Source organism: Anabrus simplex, chromosome 1 (assembly GCF_040414725.1).
Source record: "Anabrus simplex isolate iqAnaSimp1 chromosome 1, ASM4041472v1, whole genome shotgun sequence".
Taxonomy (NCBI): domain Eukaryota; kingdom Metazoa; phylum Arthropoda; class Insecta; order Orthoptera; family Tettigoniidae; genus Anabrus; species Anabrus simplex.
In genome coordinates this window covers 462,721,345-462,747,925 of record NC_090265.1, presented here as the reverse complement: position 1 = coordinate 462,747,925, position 26,581 = coordinate 462,721,345, and the positions used below count along the sequence as shown (strand labels likewise).

The 26,581-nt window shown below is 39.4% G+C and overlaps 1 protein-coding gene across 3 annotated transcripts in view; it reads left to right on the top strand.

Moving 5' to 3' along the window:
* Positions 1–26,581, top strand: part of LOC136856955 (ciliary microtubule inner protein 1) — a 625,996-nt gene that overhangs the window by 546,490 nt on the left and 52,925 nt on the right. Inside the window, exon 1 of one of the 3 annotated variants that reach the window (XM_067135247.2) lies at positions 4,037–4,132. The exons of the other annotated variants lie outside the window; for them this stretch is intronic. Coding sequence (XP_066991348.2) covers positions 4,047–4,132 — 86 coding nt within the window. The 5' untranslated portion in view covers positions 4,037–4,046. Of the gene's footprint in view, positions 1–4,036; positions 4,133–26,581 lie in introns of those variants that run through there. 3 annotated transcript variants of the gene reach the window in all.

Genomic DNA, 26,581 nt, shown 5'->3' with positions numbered 1-26,581 from the left:
TGTTTATTTCAAACCGATATGCAGGTTACACAATGCGCGCGGCATCGATTCAGTAGGATGTAGGGCCACCGCGAGCGGCGATGCACGCAGAAACATGTCGAGGTACAGAGTCAATAAGAGTGCGGATGATGTCCTGAGCGATGGTTCTCCATTCTCTGTCAACCATTTGCCACAATTGGTCGTCCGTACGAGGCTGGGGCAGAGTTTGCAAACGGCGTCCAATGAGATCCCACACGTGTTCGATTGGTGAGAGATCCGGAGAGTACGCTGGCCACAGAAGCATCTGTACACCTCGTAGAGCCTGTTGGGAGATGCGAGCAGTGTGTGGGCGGGCATTATACTGCTGGAACAGAGCATTGGGCAGCCCCTGAAGGTACGGGAGTTCCACCGGCCGCAGCACATGCTGCACGTAGCGGTGGGCATTTAACGTGCCTTGAATACGCACTAGAGGTGACGTGGAATCATACGCAATAGCGCCCCAAACCATGATGCCGCGTTGTCTAGCGGTAGGGCGCTCCACAGTTACTGCCGGATTTGACCTTTCTCCACGCCGACGCCACACTCGTCTGCGGTGACTATCATTGACAGAACAGAAGCGTGACTCATCGGAGAACACGACGTTCCGCCATTCCCTCATCCAAGTCGCTCTAGCCCGGCACCATGCCAGGCGTGCACGTCTATGCTGTGGAGTCAATGGTAGTCTTCTGAGCGGACGCCGGGGCCGGGAGTGCAGGCCTCCTTCAACCAATCGACGGGAAATTGTTCTGGTCGATATTGGAACAGCCAGGGTGTCTTGCACATGCTGAAGAATGGCGGTTGACGTGTTGACGTGGCGTGCGGGGCTGCCACCGCTTGGCGGCGGATGCGCCGATCCTCGCGTGCTGACGTCACTCGGGCTGCGCCTGGACCCCTCGCACATGCCACATGTCCCTGCGCCAACCATCTTCGCCACAGGCGCTGCACCGTGGACACATCCCTATGGGTATCGGCTGCGATTTGACGAAGCGACCAACCTGCCCTTCTCAGCCCGATCACCATACCTCTCGTAAAGTCGTCTGTCTGCTGGAAATGCCTCCGTTGACGGCGGCCTGGCATTCTTAGCTATACACGTGTCCTGTGGCATACGACAACACGTTCTACAATGACTGTCGGCTGAGAAATCACGGAACGAAGTGGGCCATTCGCCAACGCCGTGTCCAATTTATCGTTCGCTACGTGCACAGCACAGCGGCGCATTTCACATCATGAGCATACCTCAGTGACGTCAGTCTACCCTGCAATTGGCATAAAGTTCTGACCACTCCTTCTTGGTGTTGCATTTGCTCTGTCAGTCAGTGTAAAATAACACCATCACAACTAAAATTCTGCTCTCCAACTGCCTTAATTTCACACTCTCTGAACACTTCGGTTTAGGCATATTGAAACGACACTGAAGAAGTGGTCTCAAAAGAACAAGCCAGACATTCCTCTATTTTCTAGGACACAGAAATACCAGTTCATTCCCTACGTATGCAACCCAGGATGCCTTTTTCCTTAATATTGTCCATCACTTTGTGCTCCTCATTAGGAAATTTGAAGAATAAATCTTGTTCATAATTCCAGTTACCTGCTACCTGCCCATTCCCGCATACAGAGTTATATTTAGTCCACAGATAAACTCCCTAACTATTACAGCAAGATTCCCTCGATGAATAGCTTGCCACAAAAATTCACTCAATATGAAAATCATTAGAATATGACAGGAAATATGACTTTATTGCGTCAAGCAGAAATATGCCCACTATCTTAAATTTGTCCAAAATTTGATTTTCAACCAAAAATATGACATGATATTAGATACGACTTATCGAAGCGTGTCCCAGTATGCTCGGCACAATGAAAATACTGAGATAACGTGTGTTGTGTAAATATAACAGTTCACAGAATGTTTAAAATACAGCGAATATCTATCAGTCCTGACCGAACCAAGGCACAGAATTAGTCTCACATCACGGGGATCGAACCGCGGGTGGTCGGTAACCGAGTCCTTACTACAAGCACCCCGGGACCAGGACAACCAGTAGCGGCAAGTGGGGGGGGGGGCAGTCGCCCCCTCACTTTGTGGAGAAAACCTTACGTTTGTATTCCATTTTAGCTGGCTGAAACAAGGTATTATAGGAATTATTAAAACAAGCAATTTGTACAAGCCCTATTGTCTTATCAGCTAATTACTTCCTAAATTTTCTTTAATTGTTAACAAAATGATTAGCGGAAATACGCATAAAATGTCGTTCGTTGTGGTCAACCTTATAGTATTTGTATAGCGCCACAGCAAGTAGTCGACACTTTGCATCTTCTGTGAAGAAGGGTAGCAAGGGGATATTTTTTATATTTATAACTATACCATACACTGAAGTACGATTCACCCGCTTGCCGCGCGCATCCGTCAATCTGGCAGTCTTTTTAGCGTCTGTTAGTTTATTTTAGTTTCTTAGTGTATATTTAAATACTAAATGATTTTTATTGTATAATCACGGTGGTTTTTTTATATATATAGTTTTGATGTATATATCTCCGCTGCTATACCACAAACCTGGGTTCGGTACTTTGTTGTCTGCAAAAAAAATCCCCCCCTCTACTTTTGATTCCCAATCGCCACCACTGAGGGCAACTAACTGTTTTCACCAGCAACTTTTCTCAAATTGTTCTGTATAGTCGTAGGCAACGGTATAGTGATGCCAGTATCTAATTGCACATTACAGGGATCAAACAGTAGCCGTCAATAACAGAGCACTATACGAAACTACCCCGGGACCACGACAGTTGCTTGTTTTCACCATTAAAAAGTAGCAGGTTTTCGTTATTAGTTATATTAGTACCATGAGCAGGATAGTACAGTATATTACTTATGTTAACGGAAATATAGAGTTAGTCAATATATTGTCTACTCATCGGTAAATACAGGCCTAACTGATTATACTTTTTTCCTAGTTACTGCGTATGTTAAGATGACATAGGTACCTATAAGTCATGCATAAAAAGTATATTTCTCTGTATAGTTGTAGTTTGATGATACTGAGCTGTATACTCTGATAAGTGAAACCATATAACCAAGAATTTGATGATGTTAAACGTTTTCGTTTAAATGTAGGCTAACTTTACAGCCATGACATTCATTATTTAAGACAATGAGTATATTCCTTTATGCTACATGTACAGTATTATATTATAAAAATATTATAGATCTACGTACCAACACAGAATTTCTGACGCCTTAAATGATTGTGACTTGCTGTATAGAATATATAACTCTAAATGTTGAAGTCTTATGTGAGGTAGTCAGACTTTGAATATAACAAATGCAGATATATATATATACAGAACAAGCAAAATAAATAATATTGTAAAACATTGAACTCTTCTTTATTGAAACAATAATCATATCACTATCCTTCATCATTCAGCTGATTGAGTAGGTACCTACTTAGCTGAAACATGGAGGCTGGACCGGACTTGGCCAAACTGTACATATAGAGTCACTGTAATCGCCCAAAGTCATGAACAATAGATGCCCAGTTAAATTCTGCATTAATAATAGTTGTTCGTTTGTTTTTATTTGTATGTTTGGTACCTTCATCCTCTAAATTCGAATACACTTATCTTTGATTACGCTCACTTTAAGACTCAACGTGGCGGCTTAAGAAGTAACATTTGTGTCTTGACCATTCTTGATCTCTCTAGACAGACCTTGTAACCGCCCTCTCAATGGCCTGCCATCTAGTGTACAAGTGTGGGACAAATAGCAGGTGCACGTTGAACTACTTGTTGATATTTGTAACAATGGAAGTGCAATACAGCGCCGCAAAATAGGACAACATCAAACAGTAAATAGGCCTAAATGTAGATAGGTCAATTGATTGTCAGGAAGTTTCCTTAAAAATACAGAACCCAGGTAGGTATTGAAACGTATTATCGTTACCGTGCGATGATCTTCCAGATTTCACAGATACGGTGGGTACCGTACGTAAATACAGTCCACGCCTGATTGTTGTTTCAGTCCTGACGAAATGTCTACAGAAGTAAAACCACGGGAAGTTACTGCGGTGACGCAGAGAAGATACCTTGCGGACATTGTAAAACAGGATGGAACATTGTAAGTACTGGACAAACAAAGGGATGATACGACCGTTCAATATGCTGGCGTTAAATGGTGATGTTTTAATTCACTGTAGACTGGGTGTTTTATTAGGAGGTGGTGTTGGGGGAGGGGCAATAGGAGGATAGGAACCGAAGGATTTGCATTAATCTTGAGGCTCGGGTTTGCTATAGGGACCCAGGATCAGTATAAAGCGGGTGAGTTGAGGGTATATGTAGTTCTAACTTGTATTAGCTGCCGTCCGTAGCCATTTACAATTCTTAGGCAGTTCGATATCGAGGATTGGCATGGAGCAGGTACTGGTACCTTAAATGGTTGAAATTGTATATTTTATTCACCTCTCTTGGAAGCATACCGTACCTACGAGCAATGGCGATTAGGCCTACACTGAATTTAACGTCAGAACTTGTGCGGGATTACCGTAGGTAGGTATGTGTACCTACCATACCAGTACTCAGTTTAACACTGGGCGATGTCGGAGACTGAACAAATTGTACAATTTTAGAAAGCCATTTAAGTAGTACCCCATGGTATCTAAAAAGAGAATAAAACTCTCCACTGGTCAAGACACGCAGGTGCGCCGACTTCGGGTAATTATTGAGGGGGCATATGAAATGAGAAACAACTATGAATGCAAACATTCCTATATAATAACAGTATTCACCCCCTAAAAAACACAAAAAGCAGAACAATAATAGAGCTTGTTTCTCAAATACATTTTTGAACTAGTCTTATAGAGTTTTCAATAATATTCACAAGTAGACCTAAATAGAAAACTTGATTCATAAATACAGTACCGTAGCCTAAATATTTTGAAAGAATGTTTTATGTACAAAGCTATCAAAAATAATCACAAGTAAAAAAGTTAGAACATGCCTCATAAATACATTTTCTTAATAAATATCCTATTACAGTACTGTAGCCTATATTATGCATTTCATGATACCTACGAAATGTGAAAAGGTCTACCACGATATGTACCGCTTGAACATTCTCCATTGGGAAATGTAGTTCTCTGAAGGAATGTCCGCTTTCAAATCTCATTTCTTGATGTAAAACGATCTACCGGTACTACCTTCTCCAGATGTAACGCCTTAGCAGCCTTCGAAGACTATCAAACTCCTCGTTTTAAGGAGACTTAACATCTAGGAGGAGAATTTTTTGGGGAGGGGGCAAAATGGCACTCTGCATACCACCCCACCCCCGAAGTCGGCGCCACTAAAGACACGTGGCTCCATTGGTGAGGGCAATTACTGTGTTAAAGAAAAATACGAGAGAGTAGCGCTGTTAACGGAGCGGTTGTTTACGGAGCGGAGGCTCCGGGCGCTTTCAATCGTTTGCCTCCGGAGAACCTCCGATTGAATTGCAAGCGCGTAGTTTGAACTTGGCACGGGAGAAATGAACGAGTATTTGTACAGGAATTTATAACTTGTCGTTATTAATGTGAAAAACTACGCCCCTCCGTTAATACTTCAGTTATTTGGCGATATTACAAATAGGCCTAGCATTCTTACGTACAGACATAATAATTATGTAACAGAACCTCCGATTGAATGACAAGCGCGTAGTGTGAACTTGGTACGGGAGAAATGGAAGAGCATTTTCTCAGGAATTTAAAACTTGTCGCTACTATTGTGCGAAACTAGGCCCCTCAGTTAATACCTTAACTATTTATCGATATTACATATAGCATTCTTACGTACAAACATAATTATGTATTTTCTTAAATATAAACATGCTATAATTTAGGCCTTGTCCGTGACTGTAAATTACTTCGTTATGAAATAATTAATACTATTATCATTGCATGCCGGGCTGAGTGGCTCGGACGTTTGAGGCATTGGCTTTCTGACCCCAACTTCGCAGGTTCGATTCTGGCTCAGTCCGGTGATATTTGAAGATGCTCAAATTCGTCTGCCTCGTGTTGGTAGATTTAATTACACGTAAAAGAACTCCTGCGTAACCAAATTCTGGCATCACGGCGTCCCCGAAAACCTTATAAGTAGTTAGTGGGACGTAAAGCCAATATTATTATTATTATTATTATTATTATTATTATTATTATTATTATTATTATTATTATTATTATTATTATTATTATTATTATTATTACTAGCTGATGTACCCGTGCTTCGCTACGGGATTCTCAGAAAGACTGACTTGGTGGTTTTCCTAACTGAATTCAACATAGGTCATTACAAAAACGTCAGTAGGAATGTAGCGATTGAAAGCAATGTTATCATATAAAATACTCGATCAAATGAAAAACCGCACACTTTCTCACTTTCAACGAACAGTACTACGGTGCTGATCTAAGAGTCCAAAGTTCCAGAACTGGAATAACCAGGTCGCAGACTGCCGTGACCACTCCTCTGTCATTATTTCGTTAAATATGCACACTACTCATTCCAATCAGTGGCTCAGAGTAGGGATTTTATAGCTCGAATACAATGATGAACCAGTGTGTTACGTACCAGATATATCAGAAAATGTATGAACCAGAGGAATGGCATGCTAAAGAAGAAAGTTATCTTACACCCCAGCTACTTCCCACCAATATACAGGCAGGCTGTTACAGTCGGTACGACCAAGCGAGTTGGCCGTGTGGTTAGGGGCCCGCAGCTGTGAGATTGCATCCGGGAGATAGTGGATTCGAACCCCACTGCCGGCAACCCTGAAGATGGTATTCGGGAGATGATGGGTTCGAGCCCCACTGTCGGCAGCCCTGACGATGGTTCTCCGTGGTTTCCCATTTTCACTCCAGGCAAATGCTGCGACTGTACCTTAATTAAAGCCACGGCCGCTTCCTTCCACTTCCTAGACCTTTCCTATCCCATCGTCGCATAAGACCTATCTGTGTCGGTGCGACGTAAAACAACTAGCAAAGAAAAAAAAAAACATTGAATGACAAGCGCGTAGTGTGAACTTCATACGGGAGGAATGAACGAGCATTTTCACAGGAATTCATGACGTCGCTGTTTTTGCGCGAAACTACACTCCTTCTTTAACTTTTTTTAATGCTATTTGTTCGGGGCGTCGACCTATGAAGATCCTTTGCCCCTATTTGCACCATATATGAGGAAACCTGCGTGTATTATGTAAATGGCGGTAGGGTAAAGTGTTGAATGCGAGGAAAGGAACGTTAAGGATGACACAAACACCAAGTCCCCAGGCCAGGGATATTAATAATTTACAATTAAAAAAACTGACCTGGCCGGGAATCGAACCCGGGGTCGCCGGATGACAGGCGGACGCGTTGCCACCTACACCGCAAGACCAATGGTTAGGAGTTGTTTGTGCCATGTTTTACACAGCTGCATTTACAGATTTGAACCACTTGAACTCCTCCCTCCGCTCGTAAATAATCATCCCTTCCTTCTGCCACGTCTTTCACGTGTTTTACATATGTCCAGACATTAAAAAGAATTCAAATTTAACTTGAAATTACTGTATTCTAGCGCCAATATAATGGGAATATTTCCATAATAATGAACGAACCACTGTGTAAGTTCTGCACAGGTAGGGCCTGTACTTTTCTGAGGAACAACTGAACCTATTAAGATATATTGTTTGTTGTATCTACAGGGTTTATACCTACAGGTATATGGGGTATGTATTATATGTCGATATAATTGCATTTTCTTGATAACAAATGAGAGGATGCATTAATTATTCTGAATGACTATACGTTCTTTGTTAAGGGGTATTGTATGGAATATCGGTGATATAGATCAATTTTTCTTTATGTAGGTAACGATTTTTATAGGGCGCCTACATTCATGGACGTAAGTTTGAAATTACAGCCCACTAAGTCCTTACACTCGGAGCTACTGTTGCGAATAGAGCTGGGAACGGAGCAGTTGCTCCTATGATTGCAATCGGTAGTGCGAGTGAGCGCTCCCTCCGGTATTCTCCGGTAGTAAACTGTTGCTGGGAAACCAATCGGTGCTTCGGCACGCGAGCGGAGGGCGAGCGGAGGACGGAGCAACAGTACTGAATGTGTGCTTCGCTTGCCGTTCCATCCGTGGTGCGCAACGGATGTGCTAGCGACATAGTAAATACTGCTTTATATGTATGACGAAGGAGAATATAGGAAATATATACATTCTCATTTATCGTTCGTGTTTCATTTGTCGATTACTTTTGTAAAAATTTGCTTTACGTCATGCCGTCTTATGACGACGATGTGATAGGAACGGCTAAGGAGAGTAATTTCTAGGCGTGAAAATGGAAAACGACGTAAAACCATCTTCAGAGCTGCCGACAGTGGGGTTCGAACCCATTTTCATCCGGAAGATAGTGGGATCGAATCCCACTGTCGGCAGCCTTGAAGATGGTTTTCCGTGGTTTCCCACTTCCCCTCCAGGAAAATGCCGGGATGGTACCTAACTGAAGGCCACGGCTGCTTCGTTCCCACTCCCAAACCTTCCCTATCCCATCGTCGCCATAAGACTTATCTCTGTCGGTGCGACATAAAACAAAACCCAAAGTCTCATGCTCCAGGACACTGTCCTTGAGGCGGTATAGGTCCGAGGGAACACCCAACCCGGGAGGGTAAATTGATGGAAGGATTATTATTATTATTATTATTATTATTATTATTATTATTATTATTATTATTATTATTATTATTATTATTATTATTGTACTCCCATAACCACTTCTGTGGTTTTCTGTGACGTTAAGGTGCCGACATTTTGTCCCACAGGAGTTCTTTCATGTGCCGGTACAGTAGCGGCGATTAGGGGGGGGGCGAGAGGGGACAGTCGCCCCCCTACTTTGTGGAGAAAACTTTGCATTTGTATTCCATTTTAGCTGGATGAAACAAGGTATTATAGGAATTATTAAAACAAGCAATTTGTACAAGCCCTGTTGTCTTATCAGCTAATTATTTGCTTTAATTAATAACGAAATTATTAGCGGAAATACGCAACAAAGTCGTTCATGCGGTTAACCGATTTGTATAGCGCCACAGCGAGTACTGTAGTGGAGACTTTGTATGTGCTGTGAGGAAGGGTACGCGTGCATTCGTTAGTCTGGCAGTCTATTTAGTGTCAGTTAGGTTTTTTTTTTAGTTTGTAGTCAAATACTAAATGATTTTAATTTTATAATCACGCCGTACGTCTATTTAATTGTAATACATGTGTAATATTGTTCCTCTCGTGAAAGTTTTATTGTATAGTACTGAATCAAAATCTCAAATAAATATTATCAACACAGGTAAGTTGGTAGGCTGAGAATCTTTACCTCTCTGTCGAAATTCCATTTAGTAGCTTTTTTTCAGTTTTAATGTATAACGTATATACCCCCCCCCCCCGCTATATCCCACAAACTGGGGTACTTTGTTGTCTTTACATTTTCCCCCCTACTTCTAATTCCCAATCGCCGCTACTGCCGGTACACCTGACCACCTTCAGGTACCGCCGAGCAAAGTCGGAATTGAAACCGCAAGCTTGAGCTCAGAAGGCCAGCGCTTTACCGTCTGAACTACTCAGCCCGGTACAGCATATAACCAGTTTCAATCAGTTCGTATTCAGTAAAAACTGAAATGGCGTATGACTTTTAGTGCCGAGAGTGTCTGAGGACAAGTTCGGCTCACTAGATGCAGGTCCTTTGATTTGACGTCTTTAGGCGATCTGCGCGTTGTGATGTGGATGAAATGATGATGAAGACGACACATACACCCAGCTCCAGCGCCAGCGAAATTAGCCAATTAAGGTCAAAATTCCCGAACCTGCCGGGAATCGAACCCGGGACCCCTGTGACCATAGGCCGGCACGCTGACCATTTAGCCATGGAGCCGGATGTACTATTCCGTAATAAATGAGCTACGAGTATAATTAATGTAAGAACATCGTATATAATACATGTTTACATGCAATGGAATATAATTACCACGTAAACTATTTTACTACCAGTATTAATAATATTGTTAACGCATTTGCAACAGTATAATATATGCCAATATTCAATCTACAGTATTCTATCCACCTGCACCTATTGCAAACTGAACGTCAGCAGATCAAAATCTGTTATTCATAACGTAACAAATAATGCGGCGAGCTTGAAACGACTACATCATTTGAATGACAAACGTTGGGGAACACATGCATCTGTGGAATTAGTACTAAAATCTAAATTGTAATTCTTCCTAAGATCACCGTTGCAACATTGCCCACATCTAAGCATTTGAATTTTCCGCCAGTGAATTCAATCGGAGGACTACCGGAGGTCTCCGGAGGAGCGCTGTAATCGTATTATCCGATTCAATCAACAGGAGGTCCGCCTCCTCTTCACAGCGCTACGAGAGAGCCATGCCATTTCTTGCAGCAGTGCGCGGTTCACGACGATAAGACTAACAATTACATATTAATGATAGTAAAATAATATAACTTACCTACGCGCATGTCGAGCAAACGCTCTATATAAAAAGTACCAACGCCCCTGCCCTTCCCTGTGCAGATATCTAGAGCATTGTACGCAGCTACAAAATAAGTACGGTAAGTTTATGCACGTTGGAACGATGGAAAATCTTCTCTATGAGAAGTATGATGGTCGTTCGAAAGTCACTCCGGGTATAGTTATTCTAAAATGTAGGCCTAGGTACGGTACCGTTCCATAATTATATAAGAGGATTAATTAATCCCCAGTATTCGAACGAGACATACTCTCAATACGGTACCATTTCCATAAAATACTTTTGCTCGCACGGTGGGACGAGGGTTCTTACAAGAATGAGACAAAACTGTACAATGATTTCGTGAGAGTGGGTCTGTACGAAAATATGTACGTTCGTCAGTTTTTCCGTTATTATCTGATTTGCAAAATCCAAATGAACTTTCTTTTTGACACGTTCCATATTCGTTTTTATTCCGGCTAAACATAAAAAAGTCTGCCTTAATTTTGTTTTTCGCATTCCCCTCTCTTGGAAACCATTATGACCAGTTTTAAGGAGACAAGTCTGCCAAATGCAAATTCTAATAGTAACTTAATCAATTATGAAGAAAAAATGGATGTTCATTTATCATCATAATTTCCTTCATTAGGAAATTCGCACGATTTTGCGTTCTACATTGCCTAAAACGTCTGTACAAAACCTCACAGGTAGCCTACAATTAACTTCATAACCTCATAGTTCTGTAAGAAATTTTCAGAACGCATATCAAAACCATCATTAAGGTTATGCGCCTAGAATTCTCTCCGGTTTTCTTGTGAAGTTGGCACTACCTCTTGTTCAAGTTTATTGATTTTTTTGCGTTTTCCAAGACAGGGGTAATTTATTTTGGATGTTCCTTTAGGAAGGGGTATTAAGAATTATTACAAGTTACAATGGGGGAAGGGAACCCCCTGTGGGTGGGGGTGGTAGAATAACATCCACAGTAACCCTTGCCTGTCAAAAGAGAAGACTAAAAGGGGCCCCAAGGGCTCTGAACTCTGAGTATTATTTAGGAATTAGCTTAAGGCAGATGTTGAGGAATGTAGAAAAGAAGGAGGAGGGAAAGAAGAAGGTGGTAGTGTATCACGTTGGTACCAACACCGTAAGGCAAGCAGGTATAAGTACCAACATAGCTGGGGATGTGTGGGATCTGGTAAATGCAGCATGGGTGAAGTTTAAGGAAGTGGAGATTGTTCTCAGTGGAGAGATACTGACTGGAAGGTGATTGGGGATTTAAATGAGACTATGTGGTAAATTGGGAGTGAGATTTCTAGATCCTAATGGGTAGATAGGAGATAAGGATCTGTGCTCAGATGGCCTTCACTTAAACCGCAGTGGTACGTATGAAATGAAAACCTACAACTTGTTTTCCAGACTTTGACTGGGTCAGGGATGTAATGAATGAATCAAATATAGGCTATTAGTATGATGGGGTCGCCACTCCCAAAGTGATATATTAATGACTGATAGATGCTATGAAATGATAATGGAGAGTGTTGCTGGAATGAAAGATGACAGGGAAAACCAGAGTACCCGGAGAAAAACCTGTCCCGTCTCTGCTTTGTCCAGCACAAATCTCACATGGAGTGACCGGGATTTGAACTACGGTATCCAGCGGTGAGAGGCCGACGCGCTGCCATTTGAGAGTGGTACGTATAAGGTAGGAAATTTATTTGGAAGGGTTATATGGAAGTACATTCAGGGAAGCGGGGTGGTCTAGGGAGCGGTGATAAGATTACAGGGATCTGGAAGTCAAGTGCGGATCACATAAAAATGTTAGTGTTGAACTGTAGAAGTATTGTAAAGAAAGGAATAGAATTAAGTAATATATAGATATATACTCACCAGATATTGTATTAGGAGTTGAATCATGGATGAGAAATGATATAATGGATGCAGAAATTTTCTCACAGAACTGGAATGTGTGCCGTAGAGATAGGATAGCAATGATAGAAGGAGGAGTATTCATTCTGGTGAAAGAAGAATTTGTAAGCTATGAAAAAGTTAAAAATGACAAACATGAAATTCCAGGGGTAAGGCTCATCTCTAAAGATAATAGGCAACTTGATGTCTTTGGAGTGTACAGACTTGGAAAGGATAGCACTGACACTGATTCAGAATTAATTGATAAGATAATCAGCCATGTGGGAAACAATATAGAAAGGAACGTGATTGTAGCGAGTGATCTCAATTTGCCAAATATCAATTGGGAAGGTAATGTGAATGACAGGGAAGAATGATCAACAAATAGCACATAAGTTAATACGGGAAGGACAGCTGATTTAGAAAGTGATGGAACAAACTAGAGGGAAGAATATTCTGGATGTGGTGCTGGTAAAACCAGATGAGCTGTATAGAGAAACCAAAGTATTAGATGGCATTAGTGATCACAAAGATGTTTTTTCATAGTAAAAAATAAATTCAATAGAAGGAAAGGTCCTAAAAGTAAGACTACTAGGCAGTACCATATGTCTGATTAAACAGGCATGAGGGTGGTTTGAAAAGTAACTATGATCGGTGGAAAACAGTAAATAAAAATGTAAACAGACTCGAGGATGGGTTTAAAACAATTGTTGGGGAATGTGAAAACAGGTTTGTACCTTTAAAAGTGGTAAAGAATGGTAAAGGCCCACTATATTATAACAGAGGAGTAAAGAAACTAAGAAGGAGCTGCAGGTTGGAAAGAAATAGAGTTAGAAATGGCTGTGGAAATAAGGAAAAACTGAAGGAACTTGATAGAAAATTGAATCTAGCAAAAAAGACAGCTAAAGACAACATGATGGTAAGCATAACTGGCAGTTATACAAATTTTAGTGAAGAATGGAAAGGTATGTATAGCTACTTTAAGGCAGAAACAGGTTCAAAGGAGGACATTCCAAGATAAGTGTGTATGTGAGGATCTTCAAAAGGCAGACGTATTCAGTCAGCAGTATGTAAAGTTTGTTGTTTACAAGGATAAAGTCCAGATAGAGGAGGTGACTAATACTAATAAAGTATTCAAATTTACCTACCATAAGAATGACATTTACAATAAGATACAAAAGTTGAAAACTAGAAAAGTAGCAGGAATTGATAAGATTTCTGGGGATATACTAAAGACAATGTGTTGGGATATAGTACCATATCTGAAGTATTTACTTTATTATTGTTTGCATGAAGGAACTATATTAAATGAATGGAGAGTTGTTATTTAAAAAAAATGAATCGGCATATGTCTTTTAGTGCCGGGAGCGTCCAAGGACAAGTTCAGCTTGCCAGATGCAGGTCTTTTGAATTGATGCCCGAAGGCGACCTATGCATCATGATGAGGATGAAATGATGATGAAGATGACACATACATCCAGCCCCGTGCCAGCGGAATCAACCAATTTTGGTTAAAATTCCCGACTCTGCCAGGAATCAAAACCCAGGATCCCTGTGACCAAAAGCCAGAAAGCTTACCATTTAGCCATGGAGCTGGATAGATTTGCTATAGTAGCCTTTGTGTATAAAGGAAAGGGTGATAGACATAAAGCAGAAAATTACAAGCCAGTCAGTTTGACATTTGTTGCATCTAAGCTTTGGGAAAGCATTCTTTCTTATAATATTAAGACATGTTTGAAAAATTAATAACTAGTTCGATAGGAGAAGTTCAGGTTTAATAAGGTTATTCCACTGAAGCTCAATTTGTAGGATTCCAACAAGATATAGCAGATATCCTGGATCAGGAGGTCAAATGCATTGTATCCCGATTGACCTATCCAAGGCATTTGATAGGGTAGATCACAGGAGACTACTGGCAAAAATGAGTGCAATTGGACTAGACAAAAGAGTGACTGATTGATTGGCTATGTTTCTAGAAAATAAGCTCAGAGAATTAGAGTAGACAAAATTTTATCTGACCCTGTAATAATTAAGTGGGGAATTCTTCAAGGCAGTATTATTGGACCTTTATGTTCTCTTATTACAAATGATTTGAGTAAAAAAGTGGAATCAGAGATAAAGATTTTTGCAGATAATGTTATTCTGTATAGAGTAATAAATAAGTTACAAGATTGTGAACAACTCAAAATAACCTCAATAATGTTGTGAGGTAGGCAATGGTATGGTGATAAACGTGGTTAAAAGTTAGGTTGTGAGTTTCACAAATAAGAAAAATCCTCTCAGTTTTAATTACTGTGTTGATGGGGTGAAAAATTTCTTATGGAGATCATTGTAAATACCTAAGAGTTAATATAAGAAAACATCTTCATTGGGGTAATCACATAAATGGGATTGTAAAAAAAGGGTACAGATCTCTGCACATGGTTATGAGGGTATTTAGGGGTTGTAGTAAGGATGTAAAGGAGAGGGCACATAAATCTCTGCTAAGACTCCAATTAGAGTATGGTTCCCTCACCAGCATTACTTGATTCAAGATCTGGAAAAAATCCAAAGAAAAGCAGCTCGATTTGTTCTGGGTGATTTCCGACAAAAGAGTAGCATTACAGAAATGTTGCATTTCTTTTTTTTTTTTTTTTACAATATTACTTTTTGAATAAATATGACTAAGCGTCATTCTCGTCAGAATCTAATTGTAACCGCCAGTCAACTTAATTTTTAGCAATCTTACTACTTGTTCATCACAGTCTGTTGCTTTGTCCATTTTACTTGTAATAACAACTTTTATGTGAATAATTTTAATACTTTCACCTTTGTAATTCTTCACATTGTAAAAAAAAAAATTTAAACCAACATTATTATTTTGAATGTTAATTTTAGTTTAAGTCTCTTCAAGACTTTTTAAATCAATTTCATCTTATTATATGTTATTTCAAGTGCTTATTTTTATTCTGAGGTTAAGACTATGGCTGATGATGCCTTCATACTAGGTGAAACATGTACCATTTATAGTTAATAGATCAATGTAAATCATCCAAGACAATGACTTATTGTATTGATTAAGTGGTCAATTTAATAAATAACTTACTGTTATTATTCTAATCAAATATCATCAATACGGATCAAAATGATATTTATTACATGTAAGTGCTATGTTCCGAGTTGCCAGTGGAGAGATGCATGCGTGCAAAACCTGGAGAACAATGCTGAAAGTGAAGTCGAGTACAAGATCGCGTCTTCAACAATACCCAGAGGAATTTAAAAACATTTTTCACAACTGATGGATGAGTATTGTTTGGCAACCATGTGGTAAAACAGTAAGTGCAGATCAACAATCTCAAGTAACCCAGCATTTGTCTGGAAATAAGCACATTGTGGCTGCTTCATGTGTGCGTTCGCGATAATTACTAACAGATGCACCAGCTACTTCAAATGTACGCCCATCCAAATACTCCCAGTATTATTAAGATTTATGAAGAGCATTTGTTTGTGCTGACATTCCTCTTGGCAAAGAAAATAATCCAGCAATGAGAAATTTCCTCACAAAATACATTAATTTGAGTCTCCAGATGAATTCACATTAAGGAAAAACTATCTTCCAAAATGTTACGAAGAAACTTTTCAAAGAATTCGGGCAGTACGTAATAGCAAGAAACAGTGGGTGAGCATTGACCAAACCACTGATTTAAGTGGCAGAAAAGTAGGAAATGTTGTAGTTGGTGTGTTGAAGTATAAAAAAACTACTTGTGAACATTCTTATTTGCTAGCATCTAAAAAAATGCCTTCTGCAAACCATGTCACTATAGCTAGATTGTTTAATGAAGCTTATTGACCTCTTGAACGTGAGTGGTTATGTGATATTTAAAGCAGAATATTTTAAAATTTTTATCAAATATTTTTAAGTTTTCGCACATAACCAATGTTTTTTTTAACCACATAAAAATCTGCTCCCTCAGATTCCAGGTGCCTTGTTCCTATTTAGGTCTCTCAAAGCTCTGTCGAATTCTGACCTCAAAATTGGGTCTCCCACTTTATTGGCATCAGCAGCCACTTCATGTTCCAGAACCATATCATCAACTTTTCTACCTTGATACAACTGTTGGATACGTTCTTGCCATGTTTCTGACTTGTTATTGTTATCATTTTTATGTCCCACTAACTACTATTTTCGTTTTTGGAGACGCCGAGGTGTCGGAATTTTGTCCTGCAGTTCTTTTATGTGGCAGTGAATCTACTGACATGAAGCGGACATATTTTGAGCACCTTCAAATACCACCAGACTGAGCCAAGATCGAGCCTACCAAGTTGGACTCAGGTCGCCAGCACTCTACTCTAGAAGTGGTTTTCCATTTGATCTCTTAATATTCATGCACTTAGTTCTCCTGTCTCCAAAGGTTTCCTTGATTTTCCTGTATGTAGCTTTCTACCTTTCCTACGACCATACAAACTTCAACATCCTTGGACTGGGCTGATGACGTAGATGTTAGGCCCCTTTAAGCAACAAGTATCATACTTCATTCTTTAATTCTTCTCTGCCCTCTCCCCTGCCCCTCAGTTTTTTTTTTCTTTTTTCTTTTTTTACTTTTTGCAAACTTGTACCTTCGTTGTTCATTATTCAGGCCTAGTACCTCCTGAGTTATCCACTAATTCCTAGTTGATCTTTCTTTTCTTCCTAATGTTTGTTCAGCAGCCCTACTGATCTCATTCTTCACAACTGTCCATTCTTACTCCTTCTGCCTTTTCATTTAGTCCGTGTGCAACATGCTCCTTGAAGCAATCCCTCACACTCTTTTCTTTCAATTTTTCTAGATCCCATCTCCTTGCATTCCTTCCTTTCTTCAATTTCTTCAACTTCATATGGCATTTTATGACTAACAAGTTGTGGTCAGAGTCCACATCTGCTCCTGGAAAAGTCTTGCAATCTAACACCTGGTTTCTGAATCTCTGCCTAATCGCAATGAAGTCTATTTGTTACCTTCCAGTGTCTCCAGGTCTCAGCCATGTATACAGCTTTCATTTGTGTTGTTTGAACAAAATGTTAACAAGGACTAAATTATGATCGGTGCAGAATTCAACCAGCTGACTTCCTCTTTCATTCCTTTGTTCCAATCCAAATTCTTCTACTTCATTACCTTCTCTTCCTTGACCCTACCACTGCACTCCAGTCTTCCATCACAATTAGAATCTCATCATCTTTTACTATTGTATTAAATCTTCTATCTCTTCATATATTCTTTCAATTTCTTTATCATCTGCTGAACTAGTATGCGTATTGACCTGCACTATTGTTGTGGGCATTGGCTTGGTGTCTATCTTGACAACAATAATCCTTTCACTATGCTGGTCATAGTAGCTTACCTGCTGCCATACTTTCTTATTTTTTATTAAACTAACTCCAGCAATTCCCCTGTTTGATTTTGTGTTGATAATTCTGTAGTTGCCTGACCAAATATCCTGCTCTTCCTGCCAACGACGTACATCACTTATACCAATTACATCTAACTTTAATATATCCATCTTCCTTTTAAAATTCTCTAACCTACCACAATGATTCAAAGTTCTAACATTTCTTACTCAGACTCGCAGAACGTCAGTATCTATCTTGCTAATGATTGCTCCCACTCGCATAGTCCCCATCTGGAGATCCAAATGGGAGACTACTTTACGTCCAGAATATTTTATCCAGGAGGAAGCCATCTCCAATACATCATTCATACAGAGAGAGAGCTGTATGTCCTCGGAAGTTAATTACCGCTGTAGTTTCCCGTTGCTTTCAGCCGTTTATAAGTATCAACGCAGCTAATACATGTTAAATGTTTTTACAAAGCCAGATCAGTCAATCATATAGACTAGGCATCATCAACCCAGAGTGAAATGCCTTCAAATCCAGTCTACTTAGTGCTTGAAAGGGATGGTAGTTGTTACAATTTGCTTTACGTCACACCGACACAGATAGGTCTTATGGTGACGATGGGATAGGAAGGGGCTAGGAGTGGGAAGGAAGTGTCCGTGGCTTTAACAAAGGTACAGCCCCAGCATTTGCCTAGTGTGAAAATGGGAAACCATGAAAAACCATCTTCAGGGCTGCCGACAGTGGGATTTGAACCCACGATCTCCCGATTACTGGATAGTGGCCGCACTTATGCGACTGCAGCTATCGAGCTCAGTAGGGATGGTAGCAGCTGAGTGAGGAATGGAAGGGAAGTTCATAAAGTCATGCATACAGTATGATAGTGAAATAAGTATAAGCACATTGAGTTTTATACTGATAAACCACAAAAGAGACTTCCTAGATTGCACTAACATAATGCAAATATGTTAAGCATAATCATACCTACATATTTCTGCAAATAGCTGTTCCCATGGATGAAGTTTTGTAAATCTAGGCACAGAAGTAGGCTCACCAATCTAAAGCTAAATTGTGCATTGTGACTTGCCAGTATACAAACAATAATACCATATCAAAGATTCATACAATACTATCTGAAAGAGTTGAAGGTCCTATGGAGCAGATGTACACCAAAGATGTATTTTAATTTGTTATTTAGTTGGTTTCTTTGTTTTCTTAGTCATCAATACCAAAAATATTTTTAAATGTATGTTCCTTTAGGAAGATGAAAAGAAATGAGATAAATTGTATTTTCTCAATGTAATGACACCAGAAATGCAATCCATGAAATAAAGTCAGAAGCTAGAGGATGTGACAGAATAAATTTGACATTAATGAAAAGACTCTTTGAAACTGTTCTCCCAACAATTACACATACAATAAATATTTCACTCACAACAGGAATCTTTCCCAATATATGGAAAAGTGCCATAATATGACCAATAAGAAAAATCTATAATCTAAAAAAAAAAAAAAAAAAAAAAAAATTCCAATTTGCATATTTCCTTCTCTTAGTGAAATATTAGAAAAAGGTCATTTACAACCAGGTAACAAATTACCTCAACAAACACAAATTACCACACAAATACCAATCAGGATTTAGACCTAACCACAGCATCACCACAGCACTACTAAAAAATTACAAACATGGGCAACCATGCCCAGGGGGAAAAGTGGGGACGTGCCCCCCCGCCCCCCCCCCCACTAGCTCTTAAGGAAAGGGAAAAATGTAATATAGTCAGGTGATTTTCTTTCAAGAAAATAATTTAAAAATTGATATTACGTAGAAGTGGTAGGGGATGCCATGTGTGGTATTCTACCGTGGAATACAAGTCGCCATTCATCTTCCAAAATATTGAAAATAATACATACCCCCCAGGTCTAGCCCCTCCCACCCCTACAAACTATCCTATGGGTGCCCATGGTTACAAATGACATTCAAATAGAAATGGACAACAAATGACTATCCTTGTACTTTTAGACCTAAGTAAAGCATTTGACTGTGTGGACAGGGATATATTATTAGATTATTAGCTAATCTACAAGCAAAAATATTTTCTTCAAGTATACTGACATGGCTGCACTTATATTTAATTAGGGTCAGCAGTGCATGCTAGTCGGTATAAAAGTATCATTCTGGCAACAAACTGAACTAGGCATAGTACAGGGCAGTGTTCTAGTGCCACTTCTATTTTCACTGTATTTAAATGACCTACCAGCATATATAAAAACTTATAAATACCATTTCTGTGCAGATGAAACAAACAAACAAACAAACAAACAAACAAACAAACAAACAAACAAACAAACAAACAAACAAACAAACAAACAGATGGATAGATAAATTGATGGATAGATACACCGATAGTTTCATCAATACTGTACGGAGAATAGAAGGCGAAAATCACCAAGCCAATGAACAACTTCCAACGTGCTCCATGAATGGGAATAATAATAATAATAATAATAATAATAATAATAATAATAATAATAATAATAATAATAATAATAATAATAATAATAATAATAATAATAATAATAATAATAATACCGGGTGAGTTGGCCGTGCGGTTAGGGGTGCGCAGCTGTGAGGTCGAATCTGGGATATAGTGGGTTTGAATCCCACTGACAGCAGCCCTGAAGATGGTTTTCTGTGATTTCCCATTTTCACACCAGGCTGGGGCTGTACCTTAATTAAGGCCACGGCCGCTTCCTTCCTATTCTTGGGACTTCCCTTTCCATCATCACCACAAGACCTCGTATCTGTGTCAGTGTGACGTAAAGCAAATAGCAATTAATAATAATAATAATAATAATAATAATAATAATAATAATAATAATAATTGTTCCAGGGTGTCCGTGGCTCACAGAGAATTAGGAAGTCTCTGGTTTGAATGGCTGGACAAGGAATTAACTAGAGCAGAACTTAACACAACAAATTTTGAAATTTTATTTCTTTCCTATTCTTTTCTGAGTTTAAAATAGGAGAAATAGAAAATCTGAATGAATAACAACAATATTAATGAGCTTGTCAGCACTAACAATACAGTGGACTTAGAAGTCCAAATATCAGGTACAAAAACTTGAGAGAATGACAAATGTTAATTTACACGGAAAAGAACTGAATTGCTCTTGCCAGGTACAAAATTCTCTAAGAGCAAGGAAAGCTCCAGTAAAATACACTTCATAGGAGTCTGCACTCCAACTGTAGTATAGATCAGCCTCACAGAGGCATCAATTATCTTTTGTACATGACAACCTATCGGTTGTCCTCAATTGAAGTATTTACACACTGTTACCGCCATGTGGGCTAATCTATTGCTCAACAGTTATAGGGTTCACTGTTCGCAAGGGGTAGAAACACCAGAAAAACTCTACACATGCCAATAAATGTACAGGGGCATAATTGCCCATACTAAGTGGCCTTGGCATAAAAAGAAAAGGTTGAACATGACAGGCCATATACAAAAGGCTAGGAGGTGAAACACTTGCCTTCCTTAGAGAAATAGTTAAAACCGTAAGTGGGCTTATGGCCCAATATTACAGAGGCTAATCCTATTCTACACTGGGGTGACTAAATGAGAAACATTAATGCGAAAAGGTTTTAAGAAATTTAGGTTTTAAAAAAAAAATAGTCTCCCCATGCCAAGTTGAATGGAAACCGACAGAGGGTAATCACTCTTTGTTACCTTACATTACATATTTCCCAGTAGAGAATAGAACAGATTCATCAGACTTGCCAAAAATTCTACATTTAAACCACCAAATTTAAAAATTTACATAACATAAAAGATGAATCTTTCCCCTCACTCTATTCGCAAGAGCTATCACATATCTAAGAAAATTCTAATAATTACCCTGAGTCACTGGGCCTTCCTCATGCAGGCTGCGCCCCTGCCTCCTGGTTCATGTCAATTCACCCTCCTCACACTGGAGCAATTCAGACAATACAGCCCTGAAGCACCCTGCTTTTATAGTATTTTTAAGTGGAAACTTCCAGAACTCTTTACTGATAGCCTGGATTTCTGTATACACCCCAAATTTTAATTGGCTAAAGAAAATATTCACAAGTTTCTGACAGGTTGATTACAACTGAAGAAGGAATCAGCTCAAGTGTTGACAACTTCAATACAGAAACAAAACAATCCTCAAAACCTAAGGTTTGCCAACTGTAAAAATAAACATTCTTTTATGAAATAATTAGAGTTCATCCCACTAGAGGGAGCAATTAAACTGATGATAGAGACATCTAACAGTTGAAGACCAAAGTATCTTTTAGTATACCAGTTCAAGTTTGTTTACATAGATGGCCTTATCGAAGGCACACAGTTTAACTGGCTGGGGAAGGTGTACCCCCGGTAGAGACCAGCACCCCCTAGGGTTTTACAATGGGATAAACAGCTTGAAATCTTGAGATACATAATTTTGAGAGAAACATTTATAAGTCAGAGTATTTTGATGGCGAGTCCATTCTTGTTTTTTTTTTAATTTTTATTACTGAAATAGAATAGTCTTGATAGCGTTGCCGAAGTAGTCCAAGTCCAGACTGTAGTGCACAGGGTTGACGGCAAAAGCACCCGCCACTGCCGATGCTTGAATGGGGTCGCTTGGACCCCTTTGGTACCCTGAGATACCATCCTCCCAATATATTGAGGGCATAAGCCAAGGTGATGACAGCCAAAGACCAAGTAGCACGATCCCACCCTAGGATAGAGTGGGAGGTTGAGTCCAGCCTCCCGGCATCTCCCAGTGATGACAGTCCCAAAAGAGGCAGTTTATCTGGAGTCTTAGTCGGAATGAGGCGAGACCTTACCCTGTGCCGACGTCTTTCCCAGGTTGATATGACATTGCCTCGGATGAAAGTTAGGCACTGTAACATGCAATTTTGTGGTAACATTAACTGTTTTTCATATGGTGCTAGATATAATGTAGATAAAGTTGGTGAATTTGGAGGAGGAGCACATGGAGGTTCTGACTCAGGTTTGGAGGCAAGGGCATTAATGGCAGATTATGTATACCTTATAGAAGGGAAGATTTCTAAAAAAATAATTTTAACACCAAATTAAGTTAACTTGGGTTGTAATTTAAACATGTGAACAAACTCTAGTTTACGTTAATAACTTGTGATAACCAAAAGGACCAAAAGGCCAATTTCACTTTACTTCCCATAATACTTAAACTAATAAATATCCCAAGGAAAGAAATATAATAAATTCAGCAATGTAATCACTTGGTGGCATTTAATTAACAAAGTGAAGGCCTTCACACAGGCTTTACTTGAGACAGGTGAACACGGAAAATCCTTTCATTCTCTGGATTACCCACTAAAAGGGTGACAGGAGTAAGAAAATTTAGAATGATACAAGGTCCATGAAATCTGGGGGCAAGTTTGCCCACAGGAACAATTTTTTTACCATGAGGAGATCTTTAACTTTCAAATTGGTGGGTTTTCGTCCACAGTCATACCTCAAATTTTACTCTCTTATGAGATGCCTTAAGATTATTTCTAGCTTTTCTCTATAGATTCTGGATATTCTCTGGATCTATTGTCTCTGGTAAGAACTCATTGCATGTCATAAACCTCATTTTAGGTCCGTATTGAAAAATTTAATTTAAATTTAATTTAATTTAAATTTAATTATGTAACAACTATAAGTGAAAATATAAGTATTGAATAGGTGGAATAAATTGAAACACCTTTATTGTTGTTGAACTGTTAAGAACTCATTGATCGACCACAGATTTGACAAGGGAGTGTTTGGGACAAACTTAAATATAAGAGATATTAGAGAAAACTTGTGGGACGCATGAATGGCCAAGTTAAACCAATGTAGAGATATGTCCTTACGAGAATGATCTTTGTGGTGGAAGGCAACAAGGGCTGATCGAAGATTTTGATTAACCTGCTCAGCTAGAGATCGCTGTGGGTAATATGCTGACGCAGTGACATGTGAAATAGAGAGATCAAAACAGAAGTCACAAAATAAATTGCAAGTGAACACCTTATCGTTATTGGAAACAATATATTGACATGGTCCAAAAGATGCAAATATTGAATTGAGACAAGAAATAGTAGTTTGTGCAGTGGCAAGCCTAGTCGGAAACAGCTATAAGAATCGTGTAAAATCATCCGCACACACAAGAATGAATTTATTCCTGTTTTCTTTGGATTGCGGGAAAGGTCCCACATAACTGATATACAATGGCTCCATAGGGCAAGAGGCTTGGTGTGATGACAATAGCCCTACTTTGGTAGACATATGTGGGCTTGCTAATCAAACAAGTTTTACATGCTTTAACCATTTCTTTAATATTGCCGTCCATACTCGTCCAGATAAACAATTCCTTTATCTTCTTTCTGTTTTTAAAGATGCCCAGGTGTCCCCCTAATGGGGGTCTCATGGTAATATTTAAAAATCATAGGAACTAGAACTGCTGGAACTACAATTTTCATCTTTTGGTAGTACCTTGAGAGGCAACATAGGACCCCATTCCTCAAAACATAAGAGACAACATGTTCCCCAGAAGAAAGGGTTTCCATAATGGTAGCCAGCCCCAGATCTTCACATTGGTATTTTGCTATGTTGTGATATAGCATAGGAGCATCAGTCAGAATGGCACTTATACCAGAAGGTGTGGAGAGAGAAGGCAGAGGACCTTCCTTCAAGTCAAAAGAATCAGGGTCACTGGAAAACACTCTCCTTAACTCGTCTGTGACCACATTCTCAGATCCCCAAATGTGTCGCAGAAATTCTAATAGCCCAGCGGACGATGCGCCCAGTAAAGCAGGCCCTAGCTAATACCTAGCTTAGAGCCTGATTGTCAGTCTCTAATTCAAATTTAACATTCTCTAGATAAAGGCAGAATTTGTCAAAGGCAAAGAGTACGGCAAGTCCCTCTAACTCGTATATAGATTACTAGCAAGATACCCGTGCTTCGCTACGGTATTATACTGAAATTTATAATTGAATGCTTATTGTTTTAGATATATAATCCGCCGAAATTCGCGATCTGACTCGTTCTCTGCGAGAATCCACCAAAATTCCCGATCTATTATTTTACGGCACGTTTCCTCCCATTTTTAAATCTTCCTTTCCAGCAATCGATTTCGTACTTCCCGAGTTAGGCTCAGGTATTCCTCCAGGTCAGTTGGGTCCGTAAATCTTTGCCATCTTTTCCTATGATATTTTTAATACGGATATAATCCTTCAGGAGATCCGGCGTGCTGTCATACTGGGTGCCTTGGCGGCACTGAACCCGCGACCGGACTGCATTCTTAGTCATTACCCGTCCAGGAGCCGTTTCCATCGCGGTCCGCAATTTGACGACGGTCCGGATTATTATTATTATTATTACTATTATGTGTTGCTGGAATGGCTGATGACAGGGAAAACTGGAGTATCCGGAGAAAAACCTGTCCCGCCTCCGTTTTGCCCAGCACGAATGCCACATGGAGTGACCGGGATTTGAACCACGGAACCCAGCTGTGAGAGGCCGGCGCGCTGCCGCCTGAGCAACGGAGGATCCTTATAAGCACATTAATAACAGTAAAATCAATTGGTCTCACCTCCTTCTACACCCCACCGCCGTTAAGTTTATTTACAGCCCCCCACCCCCCGAAGAAGAATTAAAAGGATGCTTGTTTCTTTATGTTTAAGGGAGATTCCAAACACCAATGTTCACGTCTATTAACTTCAGTTTTGAGATATAAGTATCCACATAAAAATAATTTACTTTTTTTCACTTCATTTCACAATAATCTCTCCTCCCCCTATATGAATTTTCCCGCAAAAAAAATACTTCTTTCTTTAATAGTAAAGGATTTTCTAAATACCAATTATCACGACTCTAACTTCTTCAGTTTTTGATTTGTGTGTCCTCATGAAAGGAATTCAACTCCTTTACACTCCCGCCCTCCAAGATAGTTTCCCCACCAAAACGCCTTTTTCTTTGTTTTTAAAGGAGATCCAAATACGAATTTTCACGTCTGTAACAACTTTAGTATTAGATGTATGTATTCTCATACAATTAAGTCAACTAATGTTTCAATTCTTTCACCCCCCCGCCCCCTTCATTGGATTTTCCGAGAATACGTGTTTCTTTACTTTTAAAGCAGATTGCAAATATCAAATTTCACATCTGTAACATCTTCATTTTTGAGATATCAGTAGCCTAATTAAAAGAATTCATCACCATTTTCAGTCACTTTTACCCCCCCGCCCTCCACCCAAGTGGTATTTCCGAAAACTAAAAATACACTTTTCTTTATGTTTAATAGAGATAAAAATACCATTTTTCACTTCTGTAACATGTTAAGTTTTTTAGATATCCGTAAAAATTCTCATTTTAAAATTTCACCCCTTTTGGGTTCCCCTTAAGTAGAGTTTCCAAAAACAAATAACCTATATTTCTTTACATTTACAGGAGATTTACACCCACTTTTTACGTCTGTAACATTTTACGATTCCAAGATATTCTGTAGATATAGTCTTTCAAAAAATTCACCCCAATTTGTCACTCCTGTTTAACCGCCATTAATTGGCTTTTCCAAAAACTAAAAAATACGTGTTTCTTTATTTTTAAAGGAGATCACATATGCGAATTATCAGTTCTGTAATATCTTTCGTTTCTGAGATATGTGTATCCTCATTAAAGGCATTCAACCCATTTTTCACCCTTTTACACCCCTCCTATTAGGACTTACTGGAAACAAAAAAAATACGTGTTCCTTTGTTTTTAGAGGAGATTCTAACCACCAATT